The following is a 24,780-nucleotide window of genomic DNA, read 5'->3' as shown; positions in this document are numbered from 1 at the left end:
AGAGTGTGTGCCAGTGTTGTCTATCAGTGTGCTGTAACGGAGTGCGTGTGGACGTTTGGCGGTGTGTGTATGTGGTTGTGTACACGGGTGAATGTGTGTGTGGCAGAACGTGCGTGCGATCGATTGTGGGTGTGTGTCCACTTGCCCCCAAAAGTCTGTTAAGGCTATACGGGAGATCTCTGTTATTGTTTCTGTGTGGGGAGCGGTAGTGTAGCGGCTAGCGCGCTGCGCTACGAACCCGGCCACCCGAGTTCGATTCTCAAGCTCATGGCCAGTACCAGTGACGATTATCTGAATCCTGGGCCTCCCGTAGGTCGACTCAGCTTCAAATAGGTACCTGGTACGATGCGTAAAACATCGCCACTAGGGAGACAAAGGCGGTCGGGCGTGGTGCTGGCCACCAACCCCCTCGTGTGCCGTGCCGGCCTTCATAGATGCTCGCTAACAGCACTTGTTCCAAAAGTCGATTCAGGCTATACGGGGTATATTGGTCTTTTGTACGTATGATAATGTTTATATGTGCGTGAGTTTATGTGTGAGTGTCTGTGGTAGCGTGCGTGCCGTTCCGGCCTTAATAGGTTCTGCTTTCTATCAGCACTTGCCCCAACAGTCTGTCGAAAGCTATACAGGGGATCTTTGTCTTTAGTTTTTTTGCAGCGTGCATAAAATGCGTTGTGTGTGGTAGTGTGTTTGTCGTGTACGGCAGCGCTTGTACGTGTGTCCGGCGCGGCGGTGGTGCAGTGTTGAGCGCACTGCGCTACGAGCCGAGTTCAATTCCCACTCCCGATCGATATGACAATATAACATCGACTGATATTTGAACCGGTCGTGTTGGCCACCAACCCCATCATGCGCCGTGTCGGCCTTCATATGGGTCAGTTTAACACGTAGGCTTTCGCGACCAATATCATCGATAATAACTTCGTATAGTTGTTCGCTAACAGCACTTGCTCCACTAATCTATCGAAGGCTGCACGCGCGATCTTTGCGCGAGATCGCTCGCGTGTCGAGTCGCTTGCTAGCACGACCACAAATGCTCCTCGTCCGGACGACTCGCTAACCTTTCATTACGCCTTACGAATTGCCAACGATTTAGCGGGCGGCTGCTGGAATTAACAACGCCCCTCCCTCCCCCCGCCTCCCAAGAACAATAACAACAACAACAAAATCAAATGCACGCGCTTTCAAAAATGTTTTATATTCCAATTCAAATCACCCGCGCCTGCCACGCTACATTAGCCCACGCGTTGTGAACGCGACGTCTTCGCGCGCGCGCCCGTGTTGGTTTTAATTGATGGATTCTGTGTGCTTTAGATTATTCCTAAGCCCTGGGTCCCCCTCCCCGTAGCCTAACCGCCAAGTCACTCAACAGCACCGAGGCGCGCTATTTACCACGGGGTCTGATTACGCGCGCGCGAGCGCACACGCAAAGACAAAGATCCCTCGTGTAGCCTTTAACAGATTTGGGGGGGTGGGTGAGGGACAAGTGCTGTTAGCGAGTAGCTATGAAGTCCGGTACGATGCACGCGGGGTTGGGTGGCCAACACCACGCCCAGCTCGCTTTGATACGTCTCCGATGTTTACACATCGCACCTGGGACTAATTCTAAGCCGAGTCCACCTAGGAGAGACCCGTGGCCGGTTTAGATATCGCTCACCAACGGTGTCGTCCGTGGCCATGAATCAAACGTAAGGTGGCCGGGTTTCTGTAGCGCGGTGCGTTCACCATTGCGCCACCGTTCCCCGTGGGACGCGCAAGTGACACGAGTCTCGGTCACTGCTTCGCGTTGTCCACGACAGCCCGCGGGGACTGTTGGACCTCAAGCGTCTCCCACTCGTCCCAGAGCCAGCGGTGGACATTCCACCTTCGTATGGCGAGGGGAATCACATCCCCCGCGATGACCGCTTGACGTGCCACAAAGTGGTACCTATTTTATTTACCCCCCTCCCCCCCCCCCCCGAGAATTATGAGTCGAGCGCAGGGACTCTTATATCGTTTTAACATCGCTGATGAATCAGAGCCCTCTCCTGCTTAGCGCACGTTAAGAATGATATATAATGCGTATGCATGGTTATATATATGTTTATACGTATATGATTACAAATGTTACATATATAAAATGTGTAAATGTGATCGAATGAGGGTGGATTTGCGCGTGTGATACACTGCACATTGCTTCCTCATTAGCCATGGCCTATCCACTGTTGGATAGGTCATCTCTCACGGGCACGCTTCGTGTGCCCACGCGCGCGTATGTGTGTGTCTCTCTGTAGTGCACGTGTGCATATGTACGTATCGGTACGTGTGTGTATGTATTGTATGAGCCGTATTTTTTAAGCTTTGAATTAATTTCATTGTGGCTTGTGTAATTACGTGAAGGCTAAGCCCCTTGTTAATCCACTGCTGGATTAAAGCCTCCCCGCACATTATCTGCCACGGGTATTGTTTGACCATACTTCACCACGCTGGGAGGGGGGGAGGGGTGTAAGTTGGGGGGCGGGGGGATGGTGGTGCCAGGACTGTTTCAAACGTACCTCGCCACTGATGTTAGCCGTGACTAGGAATCGAACTGAACCACTTTGATTCATAGCGCAATGTGCGCCAACCGCTGTACCACCGCTCCACCCCCCCACCCCCAGATCGTGTTATAATATTGGATTACGTAATATTAGTTTACGCGTGCAATATAATAATGTATTGTGCCAGTTTATACATAATGATCGTGAGTAATGTTTGCACGTGTACTGAGCTGTGTGCACACTACACGGTGGGAGGGGGGAGCGGTGGCGCAGTGGTTAGCGTACTCTGCCACGCACGCGGCGTTGCTCCAACTCGTTGCGCCACCCCGGCGGCGAGGGTTTTTCTGAACAGCGTGCCGTGGGCGTCTCCTAGGTCGACTCAGCCTTGAATAAGTAACTGTGTGAAAGAAAAAAAAACATCAGCAGTGGCCTACACGCGAGGCTCGATCCGCGCGCCCGTGCGCCGGGTAATAGGTGCTCGCTAACAGCGCTTGCCCCAGCAGTCCGTGAAGGCTATACGGGGGGATCTTTGTCTTTGCTAACAGCGGCAGAGGAAAAGGGCAACCACGGGGAAATTTGGCTTTAACACCGCGCGTGTCTAAGATAATTCACGAATCCGCGCGAGTGATTTCCATGTTTAACGGAAGAATTAGCACCGGTTTTAAAAAAAAAAACAACAGAGGCGTCGTGACAATTAACGTCCTAGTCACGTGCTCCTGCCCCGGTCCCAGCAACGGAGAGCGCCGGCCCCATCTCACGGCGGCGCGTCAGTTGGGGACGACGCTGCAAGTTTATTGAATCGAACCACAGCCACCCACAGCCACCCATAGCCACCCACAGCCAACACGGCCTCTGTCCAGCCGGCAACAGCGAACGGTTTGCGCCGCAAGTCAGTCGACGTTGCGGTGGGCTTAAAACGTGGGTAGTCCCCGCCTCTCACGAGACGGCCGGATCAGCGTGGAAGAGTAGGCCTAAAGCACGCCGTGGAGGGGGCCGTGGGCGAAAGCGAACGCCGATGTTTGCCGAGGCGCGTGTGACCCACGGGACGAACGGCGGCACCAGCATTACTCGGCGCGTGTTTCGCGAACCATCGTTTCTGACCTGGTCCGTTCCGTGCAAGTCTTGGCTGTGAGTCACGTGTTCAGTTGGGTATTGTCTAACTCCTTGAGGTCAAGGTCATGGGGGTCAGCCGCTGACGCCACCAAACCCTCGTCATCGCTTCCTTCCTTTTGCTAGATTCCGCAACACTTGCACAGTTGACCTCCAAGGACTCGTCTTACAGTGTCATCTCCACCCCATGGTCGCCGACCTCGGGGTGCCACTCCGATGCCTGTTTCGGTAACCTGCCCTCCTCCCCCATCCTGCACATCCACGCGTCCCACCCATCACTACCCCCCCCCGTCCCCCCGCTTCTGATTGCACCCACAGCGCATTGCCTGCCACCGTTTATTCCCGACCTACAAACTTTGCTCACCCTATCCCCTTACTCCTCCATCATCCCGCACACGTGCCGCACCCATCCCACCACTCGCTCTGATCACACGTCGACGGCGATTTCCGGGCCGCGTTCAATTCCTGACCTACCCAAGTTGTTTACTCGATCCTCTTCCATCCTGCGCGCGCGTTCACCCCCCCCCCCCCCGCTTACCCCAACCATCACCCACAACTCCTCCTGCTCCTCCTCCACTGACCGCACGCTGATTACACACGCAACGGTTTGCCGCCTATGCCGTACCTACCAACTTTGTGACCCTATCCTGGCCGCCGCTGCCCATGAGAGATGCCTTATCGTTCGTTGTGCACGCGCACCCACAGTCAAAGGGACGAGAGCCCTCCCTTTCTCTAAACGCTCCTAAGCGACCCCCATACATCAAAGCCAGGCTCGGCGAGAACGTGCTCTTTCAAACGACAACGCTCACGCCATTATTAATATTATTGTTGCCGTAAGCCGCCCCCCCCACCCCCCCCCCCGTGTGAGGTTGATGTGTGTAGCAGTCAGTCGCGACGCTTCGACAAAGGCTGCAGGTATTTTGCGGCGAGCGCATTTGTGGGGCCCTTTGTCCGCTAATGCCCGGGCACAATGAGTTATGCAGAGCCTCAAGACCCGACAGAGGTGAGGTTACGACAATGTGGACTTTCAAGTTGCGTGTTGTAAACGTGCGTTGTGTGCGTATTCATATTGAATACAAAACCAGTTCCAGATATTGTCAATTCCTGCACAAATGGACGAAGAGCTCCCTCCCCAACGCCGTGTCGCCAATGGGGGGGGAGGGGATTTTAGTTTCGCCATACTTCACCAAACTGGTCAGTGCGGGTTCGCTGACGGTGGGAGAGGGCAGGACCGTTGCCACTAACGCCAGCCCTAGCCGGGAATCGAACTTGGGCGACCGGGTTCACAGTGGAGTTAGCTAGCCATTATACCACCGCTCCATCCCCGTGACTATGTGGCGATTCATTTATAGATGCTCTTGTTTGTGTGCATGTGTGTGTGTATGTGTGTATGTCTGTGTGTATGTGTGTATGTGTGTGTATGTCTGTGTGTGTATGTGTGTATGTGTGTGTATGTCTGTGGTTATGTATGTGTGTATGTCTGTGTGTGTATGTGTGTATGTGTGTATGTCTGTGTGTGTATGTGTTTGTGTGTATGTGTGTGTATGTCTGTGTGTATGTGTGTGTGTGTATGTGTGTGTATGTGTGTGTATGTGTGTGTATGTGTGTGTATGTGTGTGTGTATGTCTGTGTGTATGTGTGTGTATGTGTGTGTGTATGTCTGTGTGTATGTCTGTGTGTCTGTGTGTATGTGTGTGTATGTCTGTGGAGCGATAGTGTAGCGGTTAGCGCGCTGCGCTATGAACCTGGCGACCCGGGTTCGATTCCCGCTTACAGCCAACACCAGTGACGATTATCTGAACCGGTCCCGGGCCTCCCCTAGGTCGACTCAGCCTCAAATGAGTACCTGGTGCGGTGTGTAAACATTGCCACTAGGGAGACAAAGGCGGTCGGGCGTGGTGCTGGCCACCCACCCCCTCGTGTACCGTTCCGGCCTTCATAGGTGCTCGCTAACAGCACTTGCCCCTACAGTCTGTTAAGGCTATACGGGGGATCTTTGTCTTTGTTTTTGTATGTGTGTATGTGCGTGTGTATGTGCGTGTGTATGTCTGTGTGTCTGTGTGTATGTGTGTGTATGTCTGTGTGCATGTGTGTGTGTGTGTATGTGTGTGTATGTGCGTGTGTATGTGCGTGTGTATGTGCGTGTGTATGTCTGTGTGTAGTGTGCTCGCTAACAGCACTTGCCCCCCCCCAATAGTCTGTTAAGGCTATACGGGGGATCTTTGTCTTTGTAGTATGCATGGGGAGCGGTAGCGTAGTGGTTAGCACTCCTCCTGATGTTACCGGGCCTACCCCTCCCGTAGGTCCACTCAGCGCAATGCTGTTGCAGTATCAGCGCGGTTATGAACATCAGCGGATGGGTGGGAACCGCCTTTAATAGGCGCTCTCAAACTGCTCTTGGTCCTTGCAATCTGTACAAACGACACGGGTGGGGGGGGGGTAAATGCGGTCGACGGACGCTCTCCTCCGATGTAAACTTTCTCAAGCGACGTTAAATGCGAGCGCAGGCTACCGTGGCTCACGCAATTAAACTCCCTTCATTTAGCCAGGCGAGGGAATCATTCACACCCTCTACAACTCGCTCGTCACGGAGAGCTGGCAAAAACAAACAAAAAAACTCCGCGATGGATTATTCACAACTGTCGGATAAAAAAAAATCTAATTTTAAAGTTGCAAACGTGGAAATGAATGCAATCGTTTAACGTCCGGTTTTTATTTTTTTTCCTCCAAACTACCGTGCAAGTGGATACGAAACTCGGCACACAGTGGGCCACTCTTGCCAATGTCGCCACGGACTCTCTGACACGTCCACGTTGCATCGGGGGGCGCTGTGGCTTAATGACGGCGTGGCAAATATTCGCGAAAATACGGGAACGGCCCTCGGAGGTTTTAATGAATTGGCTGTCGAGACGGGAGTGGGAATCGAACCGCCGCGACCACGTGCGACAACTCTCTCGCCGGCGCGTGTGGGGGAGCGGCGAGCGCAGCGCGTTACGAAACCCGGCCACCTGAGTTGGAGTCCAGACGACGGGTAGCACTGACGGCGAGTAATATCTGCTCCAGTCCTGGACCTCTCGTATGACGAAAACTTAACTGGGTAACTGGCTACACGGGACTTTCAGTGTAACAAATAAAACACCGATTAAATGCATCTGGCTCGAAGTGTAAACATAAAAAAGAAATGGAGAGACAAAGGCGGCCTGGCGTGGTCCAGGGAACACCACGGCCACAGACGACGTCCCGGCAGCCTTCATAGGCGCTCGCTGACAGCAGCAGCACTTGTCCCGACAGTCTGTAAAGGCTAAACGGGCGATCGTTGTCTTTGTGTCTCGTACGCGTGTATGTTGTGCGAACTGGTGTATGCGCGTGGTGTTTATTCGCGTGCACGTGTGTGTGTGTGTGTCCATGTGTCGTGTGTGTGGACGAGCGTCCTGTCTCTTTACGACCTCGTTATGCTATCTCCAGGGCGTGACCTGCACGGATGCGCCAATGCACACCACGGGTGTGTAAAGCTTTGCAGTGCCTTTACCCGTAGGCTTTCACGGCCAATGTTATTACGGTCGATATTGAGTTCCTTATCGGTTAGGTCGTGGAGATGTAATAGCAGTTTTGGTGGAGGGTTATAGTTCAACATTGACACGATACCCGCACGATCGACCACAAAGTAAAATATTTTTCAGAATTGTAATTTTTTATGAGCATTGGGCAGTGGTGGAAATTCCACATTCCTTTGGTGAGGGACGGTATACCCACAGAACAGCCGCTGCTCAGATCTCCGGCAAAAAAAAACCGTGCTGGCTTGGCGAGTTTTGGCGCAGTCGCAGCCACAGCGCCAGGACACTGGACGGTCGCACGGTCCGAATCCAGCGTCCGTCCCGGTTATTACTTCGGACGTATTAAGCGTATAAATACTAGACGCCATCTGCTTTACAGTGGACGTTAAAGATCCCGTGACGTAATTCACAAGAGCTGGCCATCGTGTGCCAGAATCATGCACTAAGTTTGGCAAAAAAATAAACAAAAATCCCGCAAATGACTATTTTAGGAATATAATCACGTGACAGCCATCGTCCCCCTAGTGCGTATACTCGGCAGGACCCTCGTGACGAAGAGTCTTGAGACTCAGCGAGGCTATCCTGGGTCGTCATCATCATGATCATCACGATCCATGGGCAGATCGGCCGTAGGTGTCCACTGCACGTTTCGTCTTCTGTCAATAAGCTCAAGTTGTGCCACATCTCTGGCCCCAGTCTCTGTCTGTCGCCTTCAAGCCTTTCTGCCTTAGGCCTTCCTCTCTTTCTGGTTACTTCCATTTTTCTGAACAACAACACACTTTACATTTTCCTGCTGTTATCCAACCTACATATGTTATCACATTGTTCCAGTTTCCTTCTCATCACTGTCTGCTCGTTGGGTCCAGTTTAGATGCAGCATCCCTTCTATAGCGATGCATGACATTTATACTCAGCGCCAGAGACAAATGATCCCTCGCTGCACTTGGGATAAAGAGCAGAAAAATATTTCGTGGGAAGACAAAGACGGATGGCGAAATTGACAAACACGCGTCTCTTGCACACACACGCCGCGCGTGCACACATGCAGGAGCATTTACTTCAGTAGCGTACGCAGTTCGGGTTTCGACTTTCCGAGACTCGTGGGCAGAATGTAGTCCGTTAAACGAATGCAATATGTATATAGTGATATATATGTAGTATTTTGTGAAGTGATGTGGATACACGCGTAACGCTCTGTGGAGGATATCACTCAATATAAGTCTCGCATGTCTCTCGTGAAAGAGACAATTTAAGTCTAGAAGGGCGCTCGACTCAACTTTCCCGATTGATTGAATGTACATCTTGGATTTTTAGTTGTGTTTAAGTTGCGACATTTCGCTAATGAGTTCTAGGAACGTGAACCCCCATTGTTGAGTTCCGTTAATTAGAACATTTTAAATATTAACCTCGAAAACCATTTGGTCGGAAGTTGGATACTATTTATACTGTACCTTGAAAAGTCAGTTTCAATTTTACAGCATGTTATTTAAACTTATATTTGAATCATATTAATTTGTATGTATATATACACTCAAGAGAGTAACATGGAGAGTGTTGTTAACGAGCCACTATAGTGGTCGGCACGGAACCACCAAACCCTCTTTGTTACTTCGTCAAAGGCTGGCCAACCTGGTGAAGACCGAGGGCAGGTTCAGATCTCATTCGCCACTGGTGTGAAACCTCGACTGGAGATTGAACTTGGGTCCGACGGGTTTGTAGCACAGTGCGCAGGCCACTACACTACCGCTCCCCTCCCCCCCCCATACGCACGCGTGCACACACATCATAGGCACTGCCCGACACAGTGCAGACTTTAATTACAATCCGACTTAAGTGTTTTGTTCTTTAAATAATGCTTATCCGTTATGACAGTAGCAGTTAAACGCAGCTGTCCATGGCGCTAAGATGAATGCAATCGCGGGCGATTTCTCCTTCTCAAGACATTTTTGTTTTTTGAACCCGCGGGATCAGGCGCGGCGGAGTGGCCTTGGACAAACGAGAGACAAGGCGAATTAAAAACTAAAAAAAAAGGAACGGATTGTAACGACACAGAGAAGAAGAAAATAATAATACGCCGACGTTTCGGCCGACCGACCCGATTGAAGAAATAGTCATCCATTGTCCTAATTCAATGAAAAAAAAACCCGACATACATTGCACAATGGCATAATGATGGCGATTAGGATACATCTTGTAGCAATTTCTGTATTGCACGCACATTTTTTTTTAAGTGACAGCGTGCAGAAAACCTTCCTGTCACCCGGAAAATCGGCAGTATTTTTAGAAAATCGGAGTAATTCCGTCTCTGTTGTGTGTGTGTTTTTGTGTGTCTGTGTCCCGCAAGTTTAGGGGACTAGATGAACTCCCGTGCCCCGGGGGCAGGGCTCGCTCCCCGTGCATTCCGCGTGCGCACGGCGGACTGAACGCACACGGGAGTACACCACGACACTCGCACGTACAGACAGTGTATATGCGTCTACATGCAAGTACATGCTTTCATATACCGCGTGCATGCAGGAGTGCAGGAGCGTATATGTGTGTGTGTATGATTGTATAGGTGTGGGGAGCGGTAGTGTAGCGGTTAGCGCGCTGCGCTACGAACCCGGCGACCCGAGTTCGATTCCCGCTCACGGCCAACGCCAATGACGATTGTCTGAACCGGTCATGGGCCTCCCCTAGGTCGACTCAGCCTCAAATGAGTACCCGGTGCGATGTGTAAACATCGTCACTGGAGAGACAAAGGCGGCCGGGCGTGGTGCTGGCCACCCACCCCCTTGTGTGCCGTGCCGACCTTCATAGGTGCTCGCTAGCAACACTTGCCCCTACAGTCTGTTAAGGCTATATGGGGTATCTTTGTATGTAGGTGGGAGTGTCTACGCTCTTATACTATTTGTATATGCTTGGTCTATTTACATACATGATACTTTATACGGAGTAGGTGCATGCTTTATATATACAATATAGTTACATTGGTCTATAAATGCTTATTATATCTTATTTTTCTACGTTTATAAACACATGGTGTACACAGTAATATTTACGAAGCATCGTAAACACATACGTATATATACACACACCGGCAACTGGTATTAACTAACTATATATGTGTAGATTGTGCATTGCGTTCTCAATTAATATTATCCACACCGTGCGTGTATATTAACACGTGTGCGTGCACGTACTTATATCCGTATCCAGCACGGACGCATGAACACTCTGCAGGAGTACTTGGTGTCCGGATTGGGTCCGCTTTTTATCGGCTGTAGAGTCACACTCCACGGGAGGCGAATTACTCGGTTCACTGACGATGGGTCCCGCGTCCTTGTAATTGTTTAGCGGGGGACTTTGGCTGACCCTGCCCCGTGAGTAAGAATGCATCAGCCTCCTTTGCCCTATGCTTAGTGGTTGAGATTACACGACAATTATAGAGTTTTAGGATGTTTCTATTCGTGTGCATCGACTGAATTTCAGCCCTCGAGCGCCTCCAAAACACCTCTCCGCAATTCCCATCAGTCCAACTCAGATTGGTGCACAGACATCTTCCTGTGTGATGCTGGCGATGATGACGACGCTCGCGAACATTCACCTCCTTTCACTAAATCGGTCGCGGTATGATGGCGACTTTAACAAAGTATAAATATAAAATCCTCATCCATCCATCTGTCAACCGGTATCTCCAGCGAGCAATCTGACCCAAGCAGTGATCGTCCGGTCTCCGGCTCAGGTCACGCTCTTGCCAACACAAGAGAGCGTTTCTTTTTGTTGGGAAAGACCGTACGCCTAATTTTTCGATGGTTCTGACCAATTGCGCTCAATCGAACGCTTTCGCTATCACGGCGGAGTTCAATCGACGAGACGGCTTCGCCCCCCTCCGCGTGCACACCGCCTCGCCGACCCCTCCTCTTGCTGTACTGGCCACGTCTTGCTCGCATCACGGCCCGCGTCGGTTGTCATCGATCTTTGCGTGATCCACCAACCCTCGCCCCCCCCCCCCCCCCCCATACAGCGCTGTCGATACCCAGCTCCAGCGCGTGTGTTTGTGTGTGCCCACGTGCAACGCCGTGGCTCGCAGAGCGGGTGCACGATAATTTACCGACGTACACAGCCCCGTGGCAATCCACTGCTGGACGAAAGGCTCGCCGCGCAGTGCTGGTCGTTGTGGGAGGGAGGGGGGGGGGGTTACTTGACCATGCTTTTCCACGCGGGTCCAGTGGTGGTTGGTTTGGTGAGAGGTCTTACAGGACCGGTTTAGATATCACGCGCGGCCGATTGTGAGTCACAGCCCTGGCCGGCAACCGAACACGGCCCGTGGCGTCTATTGCGCGTTGCGCTAACCACTGCGCCACCGCTCCACTCCGTGCGTGTGCGTGTGCGTAAATATGTATGTATGCAGGATAAAACAAATTCAGTCACAGTCGATACCAAAAAGATGAAGGGATTGCATCGGCAGTGCCGCTGAAACATAGACAATTAATTAAAGGCCCACATTTATTAATGATCTCAGCCGCTTAATAGGATGTATGGGGGGGTCAACAAATGAATCTCTCAAGAAGGGTCATAGCCCGAAACGCCAGACACGTTTCCCCAAATGCGTTAGGTGTTGTGTGCGTGTATATACTCTGTGTGTATATAATCTGTGTCTATATGTGCTCTGTCTGTATACTCTGCGTTCATGTGTATACTGTGTATACTCTTGTGTGTGTGTATGTATACTCTGTGTGTCTGTATACTCGGTGTGTGCACTGTGTGTGTGTGCATGTCGATACTGTGTATATACTCTCTGTGTGTATGTACTCTGTGCACCGCTGCTGAGCAGAGGTCCAAAACGCCAAGCGGTCAGCAACTGGCAGCACAGCTTAAGGCCGAAATCGACGAGGGTTGTGGTGCGTTGCTGTTGTGGTCACCGCGAGCACCGAGTTCGCATCCCGCTCGGGGCCAACGTCACTGACGAGTTTCTGAACCGATCCTACGCCTTCGAATATCTTCAAATGTTACCCGGTGCGGTGTGTAAAACATCACCCCCGGGAAGATAAAGGCGGCTGGGCATCGTCCACTCTCTCCAGGCCTGCGTTGCTGCTCGCTAAACGCACTTGTCCCAGCATTCTCTTAAGGCTATGGGGGGTGGGTCTTTGTATTTTTGTTGTTGTTGTTGTGTGTGTGTGTGTGTCTCCATGTGTTAAGGTCGTGTCTGTGTGTGTTCCGGTTGTGTGTGTGTGCATGCGTTAAGGCGCTGTGTGTGTTCCGGTTGTGTGTGTGTGTATATGTTCAGGATGCGCGTGTGCATGTATTCAGGTTGTATGTGTAAGTGCGTGTTCAGGTTGCGGTATGTGTAAACATTGTATGTGTTCAGGTTGTGTATGTGTGCGTATGTGTTGCAGTGTGTGTGTGTGTGCGCGTGCGTGCGTGCATTCCGGTAAGCGTGTGTGCACGCGTTCAGCTTGTGCGTTCATTGAGGTCGGCACGCGCGTGCTGCGTCCAGGTCTGTAACGCTGCGTGCACGCGTTAAGGTCTTATGTGCGCGTGCGTGTGGCCCCCGCGGGCGCGGCAGGGCATGGCGGCGTCAACCAGCTGGGCGGGGTGTTCGTGAACGGGCGGCCGCTGCCGGACGTGGTGCGCCAGCGCATCGTGGAGTTGGCCCACCAGGGCGTGAGGCCCTGCGACATCTCGCGCCAGCTCAGGGTCTCCCACGGCTGCGTCTCCAAGATCCTCGGCAGGTGAGGCCCTGGGACTGCTGTCCCGACCCCGGCCACCGCTGCCGTTGCTCCTGGTTGACGGGCCCCTTGAGAAGTACCGCTCGTGCCAGGCTAGGTCAAGTCAAGAATTCGGCTTCATTGACCACATACCCATGCACAGAGGAGGCGCGTGGCGGTGACATTCTTCGTTCCCGCGTCGCTCTCTCTCTCTCTGTCTCAGCTCGCGCAAATTGCCAACGAACGATGTAAACAGCAGCAACACTATTTAAAAATGCGTACGAAAAAAAAGAGTATTCAAAAATAAGTAAAATCGCTGTGCAGATGATAAAGGTGTGACGCGCGCATAGCAGGTGAAATTTATACATGACCTTCTTATACGAAATGTTATTGTTTGGATAATGGTCCGCCAGCACCCTTGAGGAGGTCACGGGTGCTGTCCATGGGTTGACCGAGACGACCGGCAGCGGCACCGCCTGCGCTCCCCACTGCGCGCTGTAGCCGCCCGGCGCTCAGATCGTTGTTGTGAGCGTCGCTCCTCGGCTGTTGCTGGAGCCCGACTGACCAGCAGCTCACAGCACTCTAGCACTGCTCTCGAACAAAGACGAAGATGTCCCCGTTTAGCCTTAGAATGTTGGGACAAGTACTGTTAGCCAGCATCTACACACACAAAAAGATCTGGTACGGCGGGCCTGTCGCATATGTTATTAAGGGGCTCTAAATTAAAAAAAAAAACATTAAAACACAATTGTTATACTCGCACAGTGAAGTAATTGTATTTTTCATTTGCTATATAGCTAGATAATGCGACAAATCGCTAACCTTAAACACCCAGTCGTTCATAAAAGTTGAAGGCAGTATAGCACTATAGTAATAGAGCAAGTGCAGAATCACTGAACCGGAATTGATACCCTGAAAGCATTTAGCGCGGGGTCCTTGAAAGTGCGGGCCCGAAGCATTTGTAGCTACTTTTGCTTCGAGGATAATCCGGCACTTAATACCGCCTTGTCTCACCTGGAACTCATTGTACCTGGTGCTGAGTCGACCTAGGGGAGGCCCAGGACCGGTTCAAATAATCGTCACTGGTGTTGACCGCGAGCGGGAATCGAACTCGGGTCGCAGAGTTCGTTGTGCAGGGCGCTAAACACAAAGACATACACACACGCTATTTCTCTCACACACACATTTTTCCCAACACACACGTGCACACGCACACATACACTCCCGTACACACACACTCTCCCATACACCCACACACGCACGCACACACACTCCCCCCCAAACACACACGTACACACTCTCCCATACATACATACATACACACGCGCACACTCACCCGTACACATACACACTCACCCGTACACACACACTCCCAATACTCGCCCGTACACACGCGCACACACTCTCTAATACAAAAAAGACAAAGATCCCCCGTATAGCCTTAACAGAATGTAGGGGCAAGTGCCGTTAGCGAGCACCTATAAGGTGGGCAACACCACGCCCGGCTGCCTTTGTCTCCCCAGTGGCGATGTTTACACATCGCACCAGGTACTCATTTTGAAGCTGAGTCGACCTAGGGGAGGCCCAGGAACGGTTCAGATAATCGTCACTGGTGTTGGCCGTGAGCGGGAACAGAACTCGGTTCGCCAGGTTTGTAGAGCAGCGCGCTAACCACTACACTACCGCTCTCACATACACACATACTCTCCCTTACATACACACGTACACACACGTACACACACACACGTACACACACACACGTACACACACACACGTACACACACACGCGCGCGCGCCGCCGCGGGAGCGTGTCTCGCTGCGTCGTCTCTCTGCGCGGAGATAAGGGAGCAGGGGGGAGGGGTGTTGGCGAGGGGAGAGGGGAGAGGGATGACCCCGCGCTGATAAAAGCTCGGGGAGCTCGCCCTTTGCATCACAAACGCTCTTTGTCTCCTTCACGAGGAGACGCTGATGGGAGGGGAGAGGGGAGGGGCTCAGCCCCATCACCCTCCAAATCCCCCCCCCTTCACCCCCTCGGCATCCGGTTTAACCTCATTAAAACCACACTCAACAGTGGCTGTCCCACGGATTGTCTGCCCTTCCCCCCATCACCACGACGCCATGGGAATGTGGAATTTCCATAGTCGGAGGCTGTTGTGTATTCACCCTAAGTGGCTTTACGTGTCAACTCGAAGCATCTCCGTGCCCAAAGAAGCACGGGGAAGCACTCGTCTCAGTATTGGACATTCCACAAAGGGGTTACCTATTTTAGCTAGCCCAAAATAACGATGATGGGTTTGTTGACCCCCAATCAGGATTCGAACTGGCACTATTCCAGCTGTGATTCGAGTGCTCGATGCAGTTTGCAGTGAGTGAACAACAACAACAACAACAAAAACTCAACACACGCGTCAACAGCGATGCCTGAAAGAGTTAAATATATAACAGGCGACGTTTCGGGCAATGGGCCTTCTTCACAGCATGGGCTATTTTAGCGCGCAGCATCGATTGTTGTGTTTTTAACACAATATTTTAAATACGGGGCAGCACATGACGCATCCTGCCACCACGGCCTTCTGAAAGTGAATCTTTCAGAAGGCGCCACGGGTTCAGCACGAGCCAACTCTGGACTGGTTTTGACATTCATCGTCTCGGGCTTGCTTGAAGCAACGCTGGCGAACTGCCCGATTGTTTATTAGCGAGGCCCCTCTGTGTTAGACCCGGGGCCCTGCAGGAACATTGGGTGGCTTCGGGGGGGGTGGGGTGGGCAGGGGGGGGGGTTGTGATCATAGCAGTCCCCTAAACTCTCTACAGACATCTCCCTCTATCTGTGATCGGTGCTGGGAGTGATGGATTACAAGTATCGCGTTGCCGTAGTCACGCGGCAACTAAGGCGCAGTTTGAATTCCCGTATCGCCAAACTCAGGTTGTAACTGCTCAGCGTTACCTACACTTCAGCAAATGTCCCCGTTCACGGTTGATTTCTGTTCACGAGTCCTTTTATGATCACCAACTTTGTACGGATGTCAGAAGGTGATGTTAAATGCAAGGGGAGAGCAGCGGTCGCGACACCCGGCCGGTGCCTCCGAGATGAACGCGGGGTGCACCGCGTGTCGCACCGCGCGGCGATGTCATCACTCACGTAGTCACAATTAAGTTGTTTTGAATTAAAAAGATACGTGGAATCTCGTTGCGTTATTTCGATTAACGTCGGGTGAGCGCGATTGAGGGCGACTGCTGTGGATTTTGGAATCGTCCCCCCTCCCTCCTCCGCCCCCCCAATTTCAAAGGGCCCCTGCTACCCTTCCTGCTCCTCTCACTGCTGAACTGGGCCATTAACGCCACATCCACTCCACCACTGCAACATCCCGGTCTCGCCACTTGGGACCCCCCTTCTCTCCAGACCTCTCAGTCTCCTTCAACGCTGGGTGCTTCTGCCGTCCATCCACCTGCCCGTGTGGGGTTACCTCTCTGCTTGAGAACGCCGCGTCCGAGTTGGGTGCCGCTAACCGACATGACCTTAGGGGCTGTCCATAAATGACGTCACGCACCTGAGGGGGGGGGGGGGGCAGACATTTGTGACGATGTGTGACGAGGGGGGGGGGAGGTTTGAGAAATGTGACGTCACATCGAAATGCGCAACATTAAATAAATATAGACAACACGTTCTGATTAATTAACTAGACTTTTTAATAAATGTTTTCTCCTACAATATCAGAGTGCAGCGCCACATTAAATGCGCACTACAATGACAATAGTTTAAAGCGATTTGAAGCATGTTGACATTTTTTTTTGGGTGGGGGGGGGCAGAGCTTTGTGACATCATATTTGAGGGAGGTCTGACTTTTTGTGACGCCGTGTGACGGGGGGGGGGGGGTCAAAATCGTCTAAAATTGCGTGACGTCATTTATGGACGGCCCCTTAGCCATCCAAGTTGACTTTCGCCGTGACTGCGATATGGGTGCCGATCTTGATTGATTTCCTTGCCATGATCACACTGATCGTTCCAACCGCCAAACACTACCCGCCCCAACTAGACGTCTGTGATAGAGAGCTTTACAGCTCATCGGATTCCTAAATAAAGATTCTGATTCCGATATACAGGGTGGCCCAAAAGTCAGGACACATCGGGTTATTATATTTATTTCAACAAATCACACAGGGTTATTTCATTAATTTTACCACGTTCAAATTTACTTCGATTAACGTTAATGCGTGCACGCATGCATTACTTCTCTTTTGATATTAATTGTTTGGTTTAAGATTACAGCGGTGTAATCTTTGAACAATCATCCATGATGTTTCGTCTCAATTCATTCAGGGTTCTCAGTCGAGTTTATTTTACGTTTTTTTATTTTTACAAACGACAGATTTGAGGTGACCCCCCACAGGAAGCAGAATAAATATATATTAATACAGTAACGAACTTAAAGAGTGAACAATTAAAAATGTTAATGTTACAGCGTTAAAATGAATTAAATAACCCTATGTGTCCTGACTTTTGGGCCACCCTGTATATATAAACACAAAGACCATTAATCAATGATAATCATTTGAACCGGTCCCGGGCCTCCCCTAGGTCAACTCGACCTTAAATATGTACCTGGAGCGGTGTAGAAAAAACATCGGCACTGGGGGAGACAAAGGCGGCCGGGCGTGGTGCTGGCCACCCACCCCCTCGTGCGCCGTTCCGGCCTTCGTAGGTGCTGCTATCAGCACTTGCCCTGACAATCTATACGAGGGAGGGGGGGGGGGGGAATCTCTGTGTTTGTACAAGTATGTGTATATTTATAGACGTGTTTTTTACTCGTTACATCTCGGCTTGTGAAGGCCTCTCGGGGTTGCCCTCGTGGTTCTACACACATGTATATATTTTGGAGCGGCAGGAGGAGAAGTTGCGTGCATGCGTAAATGCCCGAGAGACGCTGTCGCTCAATGAAACCCGTGGAACACGGCACACGGCAAGCGAACCACGCATCGCAATCCACAAACATCCACGCGTTTGCGCATATGTCAAAGAAAAATTCGCGCTGGCATCATCAGACGCCCCCACCCCCCTCGACGACGTTAAACAACAACAACACTACGCTAAACGGGAACGTGTCGTAGTTTTGAAATGAAATCAAACGTGATCATCAACGAGGGTATTGTCCAATACCTCAAGGAGAGCTGAGAATCAATGGGGCTAAATTGAGGTCGCTACCGCCGCTGCTTCGTCGCGACGGAACGATTACGGCTGTCAGAGAGGCATCGTCGGTTGTTCTGTCGATATACTTGGCTCCTGCCATAGGACTGGGGAATTTCCACCGCTGCGTCAGGGCCACCCCGCACTTGTTTGAAGAGGGAGACCCCCATCGAAGCGTGGACCGCTCATGCTGTCATCGCTGGCGAGACAAAGACAAAGGTCCCCCGTCTATGCGCTTTGGTTCTTTCGGTAAAGTCACGTAGGTGAAAAAATAAAAATAAAATATTTTTTAAAAATGTCATATTTTATTAAATTTTTTCACCTACGTGACTTTACCGAAAGAACCAAAGAGTATGGATCCTTGCAGTCACGAAAACTTCAAATCTAGAATCGCCCCGTGTAGCCTTTGACGGACCGTTGGGGGCTGTTAGCGAGCAAGCGCCTACGAAGGCCGCGGAATTACACGCTCGGGGGGGGATTGGGTGGCCAGCACCACGCCCGGCCGCCTTTGTCTCCCTGGTGACGATGTCTAGTAAACATTCAAACCGGGTACTCGTTTGAGGCTGAGTCGACCTAGGAGCGGTGCGGTGGGGTGGGGTGGGGGGGGTGCCAGCACCGGTTCAGGGAATCGCCACGCCTGCGCACAACAACAAACGTCCAGACGTCGACAACAAAGAGGGGGGGGGGGGGGGGGCAACGCACAATCACGACGCGTGGCGACTACGACAGCTTCCGATGATTATATCGAGGGCACGAGTTTGCCGGGCTTGCGTGGCGTTTGTGGGTTTTTTTTTGCTTCTTTCTGTCTGCCTGCGCTGGGCGAGCGACGCGCCACCAGCTGTTGTCGAGAGCGCGCGGAGGCCCCCATGATTATGATGATGATGGTGGTGGTGCCGAGCGCCGGCAGAACCGCTAACCGGCATCACGCGTGCCCGCCACACGCTGCCGATGGTCTCGCCGCACGGCGAGATCGCCGTGGCCGCATTAAACGAACGCGGCTGGAAATAACACGAAAAAAAACCCCGTTATTTTGTTACTGCAAAATAAAATATACGTTTCCTAGACTTCAACACATTCGTCAATGACGCTGCGGTCTCAAAACGATGCATACTGGGCGACGTTTCGGGCAATAGCCCAATGTGAAAATGGAAACATTTGTTTTAAAATAATGATAGATATATCATTTGGCAGAGCAGATATGGAAGCAAGGAGGCGTACTTATCGGTTCAATGAATGAGTTACTTATATACCCCTTAAGGATGCCTGTGATGATGTTGTTGTGTACGTGCTGTGTGTGCTGCGCCCATCGACAGAGCCGTGATTGGTTTCAGCCGGAACAGACCGGAACGCTGTTCCGGCATTCATTCCGGCACGCACCGACCACCTCCCGTCACTCTTGCCTCATTGTTGCCGCTCTTCCAATAAACCTGTAGTGCCTAGAGTTACAATGACACCGTGGCCTTCAAAGGGTGACTATAAAACAAGGCGACGTTTCAGGCGATGGCCCAATGTGATCCATAGCTTGTACTCCTCGAACAGTAGATACATAGCGATACAGGAACGTGGCATTTCCAACGCTTGGATTTATAAAATGTAACGGCAAGGCGAAGTGTCTCCCGGCGCGGGGTGGAGTTCATGTGCATTCCACATTCTCATGGCGAGCACCAGGCTAGGAACAGAGTACGATGCTGTGTGTAGTAGCTCCGTGTGTGTGTGTGTGGTAATGATGGAGATGTGAAGTTGTGTAGAGGCTTTATACACCTACATTGTATTGTAAGCGATTGTAACTTGTATGTGTGTACTAGTAGTCTGTGCTCACGCACAGCACTTGCCCCAACAGTCTATGTAGGCTATATGGGGGATCTTTGTTGTATTTTTGGAGTAGTAATGTGACGAGCGGTGGTGTAATGGTATGTGTACTCTGCTACCATGTGGGTGAGATTTCCACTCACGGCCAATACCGGTGGCAAGTGAAATCAGAACTTATCGTTGGATCTCCGCTAGGTCTACCTAGACTCAATTGAGTCCCTAATACCCGTGTGTAAAACATCAGCAACGGTTCTGGCCACGCTGCTTGTCCCAACAGCAAGGTTCACGTTGATTTTGTGTCACCCGACGAGAACTCCAGAGAGAGACCAGGATAGGAGTGCAATTTGCAAGAGTGACATGGGTCACCTAAATGACAAAAGTAAAACAAACACCAACAACATCAGAACGAAAACCAAAAATAACCCATAGACTCACACAGAGACCCATAGACTCACACAGAGACCCATAGACTCACACAGAGACCCATTGACTCGTACAGAGACCCATAGACTCACACAGAGACCAATAGACTCACACAGAGACCCAGAGACTCGTACAGAGACCCATAGACTCACACAGAGACCCATAGACTCACACAGAGACCCATTGACTCACACAGAGAACCATAGACTCACACAGAGACCCATAGACTCACACAGAGACCCAGAGACTCGTACAGAGACCCATAGACTCACACAGCGACCCATAGACTCACACATCGACTCATAGACTCACACAGAGACCCATAGACTCACACAGAGACCCATAGACTCACACAGAGACCCATTGACTCACACAGAGACCCATAAACTCACACAGAGACCCATAGACTCACACAGAGACCCAGAGACTCGTACAGAGACCCATAGACTCACACAGAGACCCATAGCCTTACACAGAGACCCACAGACTCACACATAAACTCATAGAATAAAAGAGAGACCCAGAGTTTCATGCAGAGACGAATAGACTCACGCAGAGACCCATCGACTCACGCAGCGACCCGCCGACACCCGTAGAGTCGCATGTTACCGTGAAGCTACGCGGTGGATCTTTGTCTCCGTCTTTGTAGTAGTAATACCATGGTCTCTGTGTCGCTGGGTGCCGAGCGCTTGCAGGTACTACGAGACAGGCAGCATCCGCCCGGGGGTGATCGGAGGCTCCAAGCCCAAGGTGGCGACTCCCAAGGTGGTGGACAAGATAGCGGAATACAAGCGGCAGAACCCGACAATGTTTGCCTGGGAGATCCGGGACCGCCTGCTCGCCGAGCGCGTCTGTGACACCGACACGGTGCCCAGCGTCTCCTCCATCAACAGGTACGGTCACGTTGTGTGTGTGTGTCAGTGTGTGTCAGTGTGTGTCAGTGTGTGTGTCAGTGTGTGTGTGTGTCAGTGTAGTGCAGCGGTTAGCGCACTGCGCTACAAGCCTGGCGACCCGAGTTCGAGTCCTGCTCACGGCCAACAGCAGTGACGATTATCTGAGCAGGTCCTGGGCCTCCCCTCAGTCGACTCAGCCTCAAATGAGTACCTGGTGCGATGTGTAAAAACATTGCCACTTGGGGAGACAAATGCGGCCGGGCGTGGTACGGCCACACACCCCCTTGTGTGCCGTTACAGCCTTCACAGGTGCTCTCTAACAGCACTTGCCCCAAGAGTCGGAGAGGCTACCTGGGGGATCTTTGCATCTGTGAGGTTCCACGCGCGAGATTGTGTGTGCGTGCAGCGATGTCATAGCGATTCAATGCTATCCATACTTTTAAACGTACATTGTGGAAATGTCAGATTTATTCATATTGAGCCAAATTATTCATTATCCTCGCTCTCTTTGTGAAATCTTCCTTCTCCCCCTCCCCCGCCGCCGCCCGCCCCTCTCCACCCACGCACCAACCAACTGCCCTCACCGAATTCGCCAGGCCTGCTCCGTAGAATCACACGGAACGGAATGGCTAAGCCAATTATGGACTTGGTCATGCATTTAGTTCGTCTAAGCGGCGCCGATTATATTATACGAGCCCGAGAGTGTCATTATCAACCTCGCTTTGTGTGACTGATGTCCGGAAAGTTGGACGAGGCAAAAAAAAAAAACACCGTTCCTGGATAAATAATTGACCTCTGGGCTTGTAATGCAGATCGGCTCAACTTCCCTCCCTGCGAGTGTCCCCCCCCGTGCCCCCCCTGCCCCCCCCCCCCACACACAGCGATCGCTCCTCGCTAGGGCTGAACGATTTGGGGGAAAATATCTAATTGCGATTTTTCTGACAGATATTGCGATTACAATTTTTTTAAAGTCAACCTTCAGTTCAATATTCACTGTGTAATCGATTTAAAACATGTGATGGAGCATTACCACGTGATGCCATCAAAATATGAACTGCTCTATATATTGTAATGCAAGGGTGAGAACTTAAAATATATGAATTGTTTCCCACATGTATTTATTAAAATGTTTTAATTGAAATAGAACAATCAAACATAGAACAATTGTTAAGTTAAATAAAGTTATAATAAAAAAAGAAACAATTCCAATAAGAAAGTAATAGGACTTTTCAATTCAAATTGCGATTTCGATTTTAAATCGATTAATCGTTCAGCCCCACTATTCGCCTCGCCCCCACCCTTGCACCGCTGCTGACGCCTTCACCCCCCGCCCACTTTCAGCCCCCGCCCACTTTCAGCCCCCGCCCACTTTCAGCCCCCGCCCACTTTCAGCCCCCGCCCACTTTCACCCCCCGCCCACTTTCATCACGCGGTCGTTAACAACGCCGGCCCAAAGCAGGGACCGCTTTAACCAGAGGCGACGTTCTGGGCAATGGCCCTTCGTCAGAGAGCTCTCTGCTAAGAGGGGGGAGGGAGGGGGTGGTGTAGCCAGGACCACGCCCGGCGGCCTTTGTCTCCCTCGTGACGATGTTTACACATTCACACGACCACCACAAAGACAAAGATCCCCCGTGTAGCCCAAGTAAACTATTGAGGCAAGTGCTGTTCAGCGAGCACCATATGGAGTGTGAAGGCCGGAACGGCACACGAGGGGGGTGGGTGGCCAGCACCACGCCCGGCCGCCTTTGTCTCTCGAGTAGTGACGTGTACACACCACACCAGGTGCTCATTTGAGGCTGAGTCGATCTAGGTGAGGCCCAGGACCGGTTCAGATATATCCTCACTGAAGCTAGCGGCGAGCGGGTGCCTAACTCCACTATTCTCGCGATCCACACACACACACACAATAATTCACAGCCACGAACGCTAAATCAGTTGTGCATACATAGGAGCAAGCATACATTTTTAATGTGTTACACATGCAAACCTACGTAGGTTATGCGAGTAACACACGCGCACACGTACGTAGAGGCAACTCGTGCGCGGGTGCTGTGTCTCATGTACATTGCTACTGCTGCAGCACCGTCAGGGGTGGAGACGGCCTTCATCCAGCAGTGGATTGATGATATGGCTGATGGTGATGATGACTGTGGTGACTTTTAGCCGACCCATCCCACCCGTTCGTGTCAGAACCACCTCGGTGTGCCACAGGCGTTGTCTGCACGCGCGACGCCCGTGCGCGTGCGTGTCCTCTGTGTTGGTCTTGATCACCCAACGCAGATGGGGAGCGGTGGTGCAGCGGTTAGCGCGCTGCGAATCTGGTTACCCGAGTTCGATTCCCGCGCACGGGAAGGTGGAGGTCCAGAACCGATTATCTGAATCGGTTCTGGACCTCCACCTAGGTCCACTCAGCCTCAAATGAGCACCTGGTGCTGCGTGTAAACATCGCTTACTGAGGAGACAAAGGCGATCTGGCGTGGTGCTGGGCCACCCACCCCCTCGTGCCGCCGTGCCGGCCTTCATAGCTGCTGCTGGCGAACAGCAGCCTCTTCACCACGGTCCTCTTGAGGCTATACGGGGGATCTTTGTCTTTTGTTTGATATAATTCAGCCCGTGTAGCCCCCTCCCCTCCGCCTTCACTTGCACCTGGCAGAGAGACAAAGTGATCCCGATTTATGAAGTCTGCCATTAGCAGCGGCAGCAGCAGCGGCGGCAGCAGCAGCAGCTCCAACACGCGTCGTGCATATAAACCGTGATGGGTGTTTTGGTGGTGGAAAAACGTCCGGGGCGGATGCCATTAAAGCCCGGGCCACCAATCGGCTCGGCGGAGATGGAATATTGACGTCCGTATAATTAAACATCTCCCAATCGGAATGTTTATTGAGACTGGAGGAATCCGTTGCGCGGTAGACGTCCGGTGAATTATTGCGAACGCACGTGGCGCGACAAAATAAAAACGCATGTAAACGAGAGTTTTCAACGTCCCCTCCAATGACGCGCTCACCCCGAGCTCGTTACAGCCACTGCTGACGCGCGTGTGCGTGTGAATGGGTGTCCGGGTGCACGTGCGTGTGTGTGTATATGTGGGGGAGACAAAGGCGGCCGGGCGTGGTGTTGCCCCCCCCCCCCACCCACCCCCTCACCCGTGCCGGCCATCACAGGTGCTGCTTCACTCGCGAACAGCAACTTACAGGGGATCTTTGTCGCATGTGTGTGTATGTTTGTGTGCGTACACATACATACACACGCAGTCACGTGTGAGACACACAGTGGAGGGAACCCCGCACCGAGCGCCCCCCCCCCTACCGCATCTGTTATGACACGGGGGGGGCCGGGGGGGCGGGGGGGCTGGACTCCCCCCGCGGCAGGGTCGGACGCGCGACTCAATTTCGCAGCGTATCGATTCCGCTGTGAGAATCGCTCTTGTGGGAGTGTGGAGGGGGAGGTGGTGGCTATGATTCAGTGACAGTGCGTGCGTGTGTCTGTGTGTGTCTTTGTCTGTCTGTATGTACGAGTGTCTCTGTGTCTTTGTCTGTCTGTATGTACGCGTGTCTCTGTGTGTGTGTCTTTGTCTGTATGTGCGCGTGTGTCTGTGTGTCT

General features: G+C 51.9%; 1 protein-coding gene across 7 annotated transcripts in view; it reads left to right on the top strand.

Annotated features, from left to right (window-relative positions):
• Nucleotides 1-24,780, top strand: part of LOC103091851 (paired box protein Pax-5) — a 192,450-nt gene that overhangs the window by 89,351 nt on the left and 78,319 nt on the right. For 3 of the 7 annotated variants that reach the window (XM_076065650.1, XM_076065651.1, XM_032949689.2), the window contains exons 2-4: nt 3,756-3,857; nt 12,732-12,897; nt 20,974-21,180. In XM_076065650.1, coding sequence (XP_075921765.1) covers nt 3,756-3,857; nt 12,732-12,897; nt 20,974-21,180 — 475 coding nt within the window. The remainder of the gene's footprint in view (nt 1-3,755; nt 3,858-12,731; nt 12,898-20,973; nt 21,181-24,780) is intronic. The other 4 variants (XM_076065652.1, XM_076065649.1, XM_032949694.2 and 1 more) reach the window with 2 other exon arrangements.

This window comes from Petromyzon marinus, chromosome 8 (genome assembly GCF_048934315.1).
Source record: "Petromyzon marinus isolate PM22_M1 ecotype Great Lakes invasive population chromosome 8, UKy_Petmar_22M1.pri1.0, whole genome shotgun sequence".
NCBI classification, from domain to species: domain Eukaryota; kingdom Metazoa; phylum Chordata; class Hyperoartia; order Petromyzontiformes; family Petromyzontidae; genus Petromyzon; species Petromyzon marinus.
Note: the sequence above shows the minus strand (reverse complement) of the source record. Positions and strands in the feature narration are given on the sequence as shown.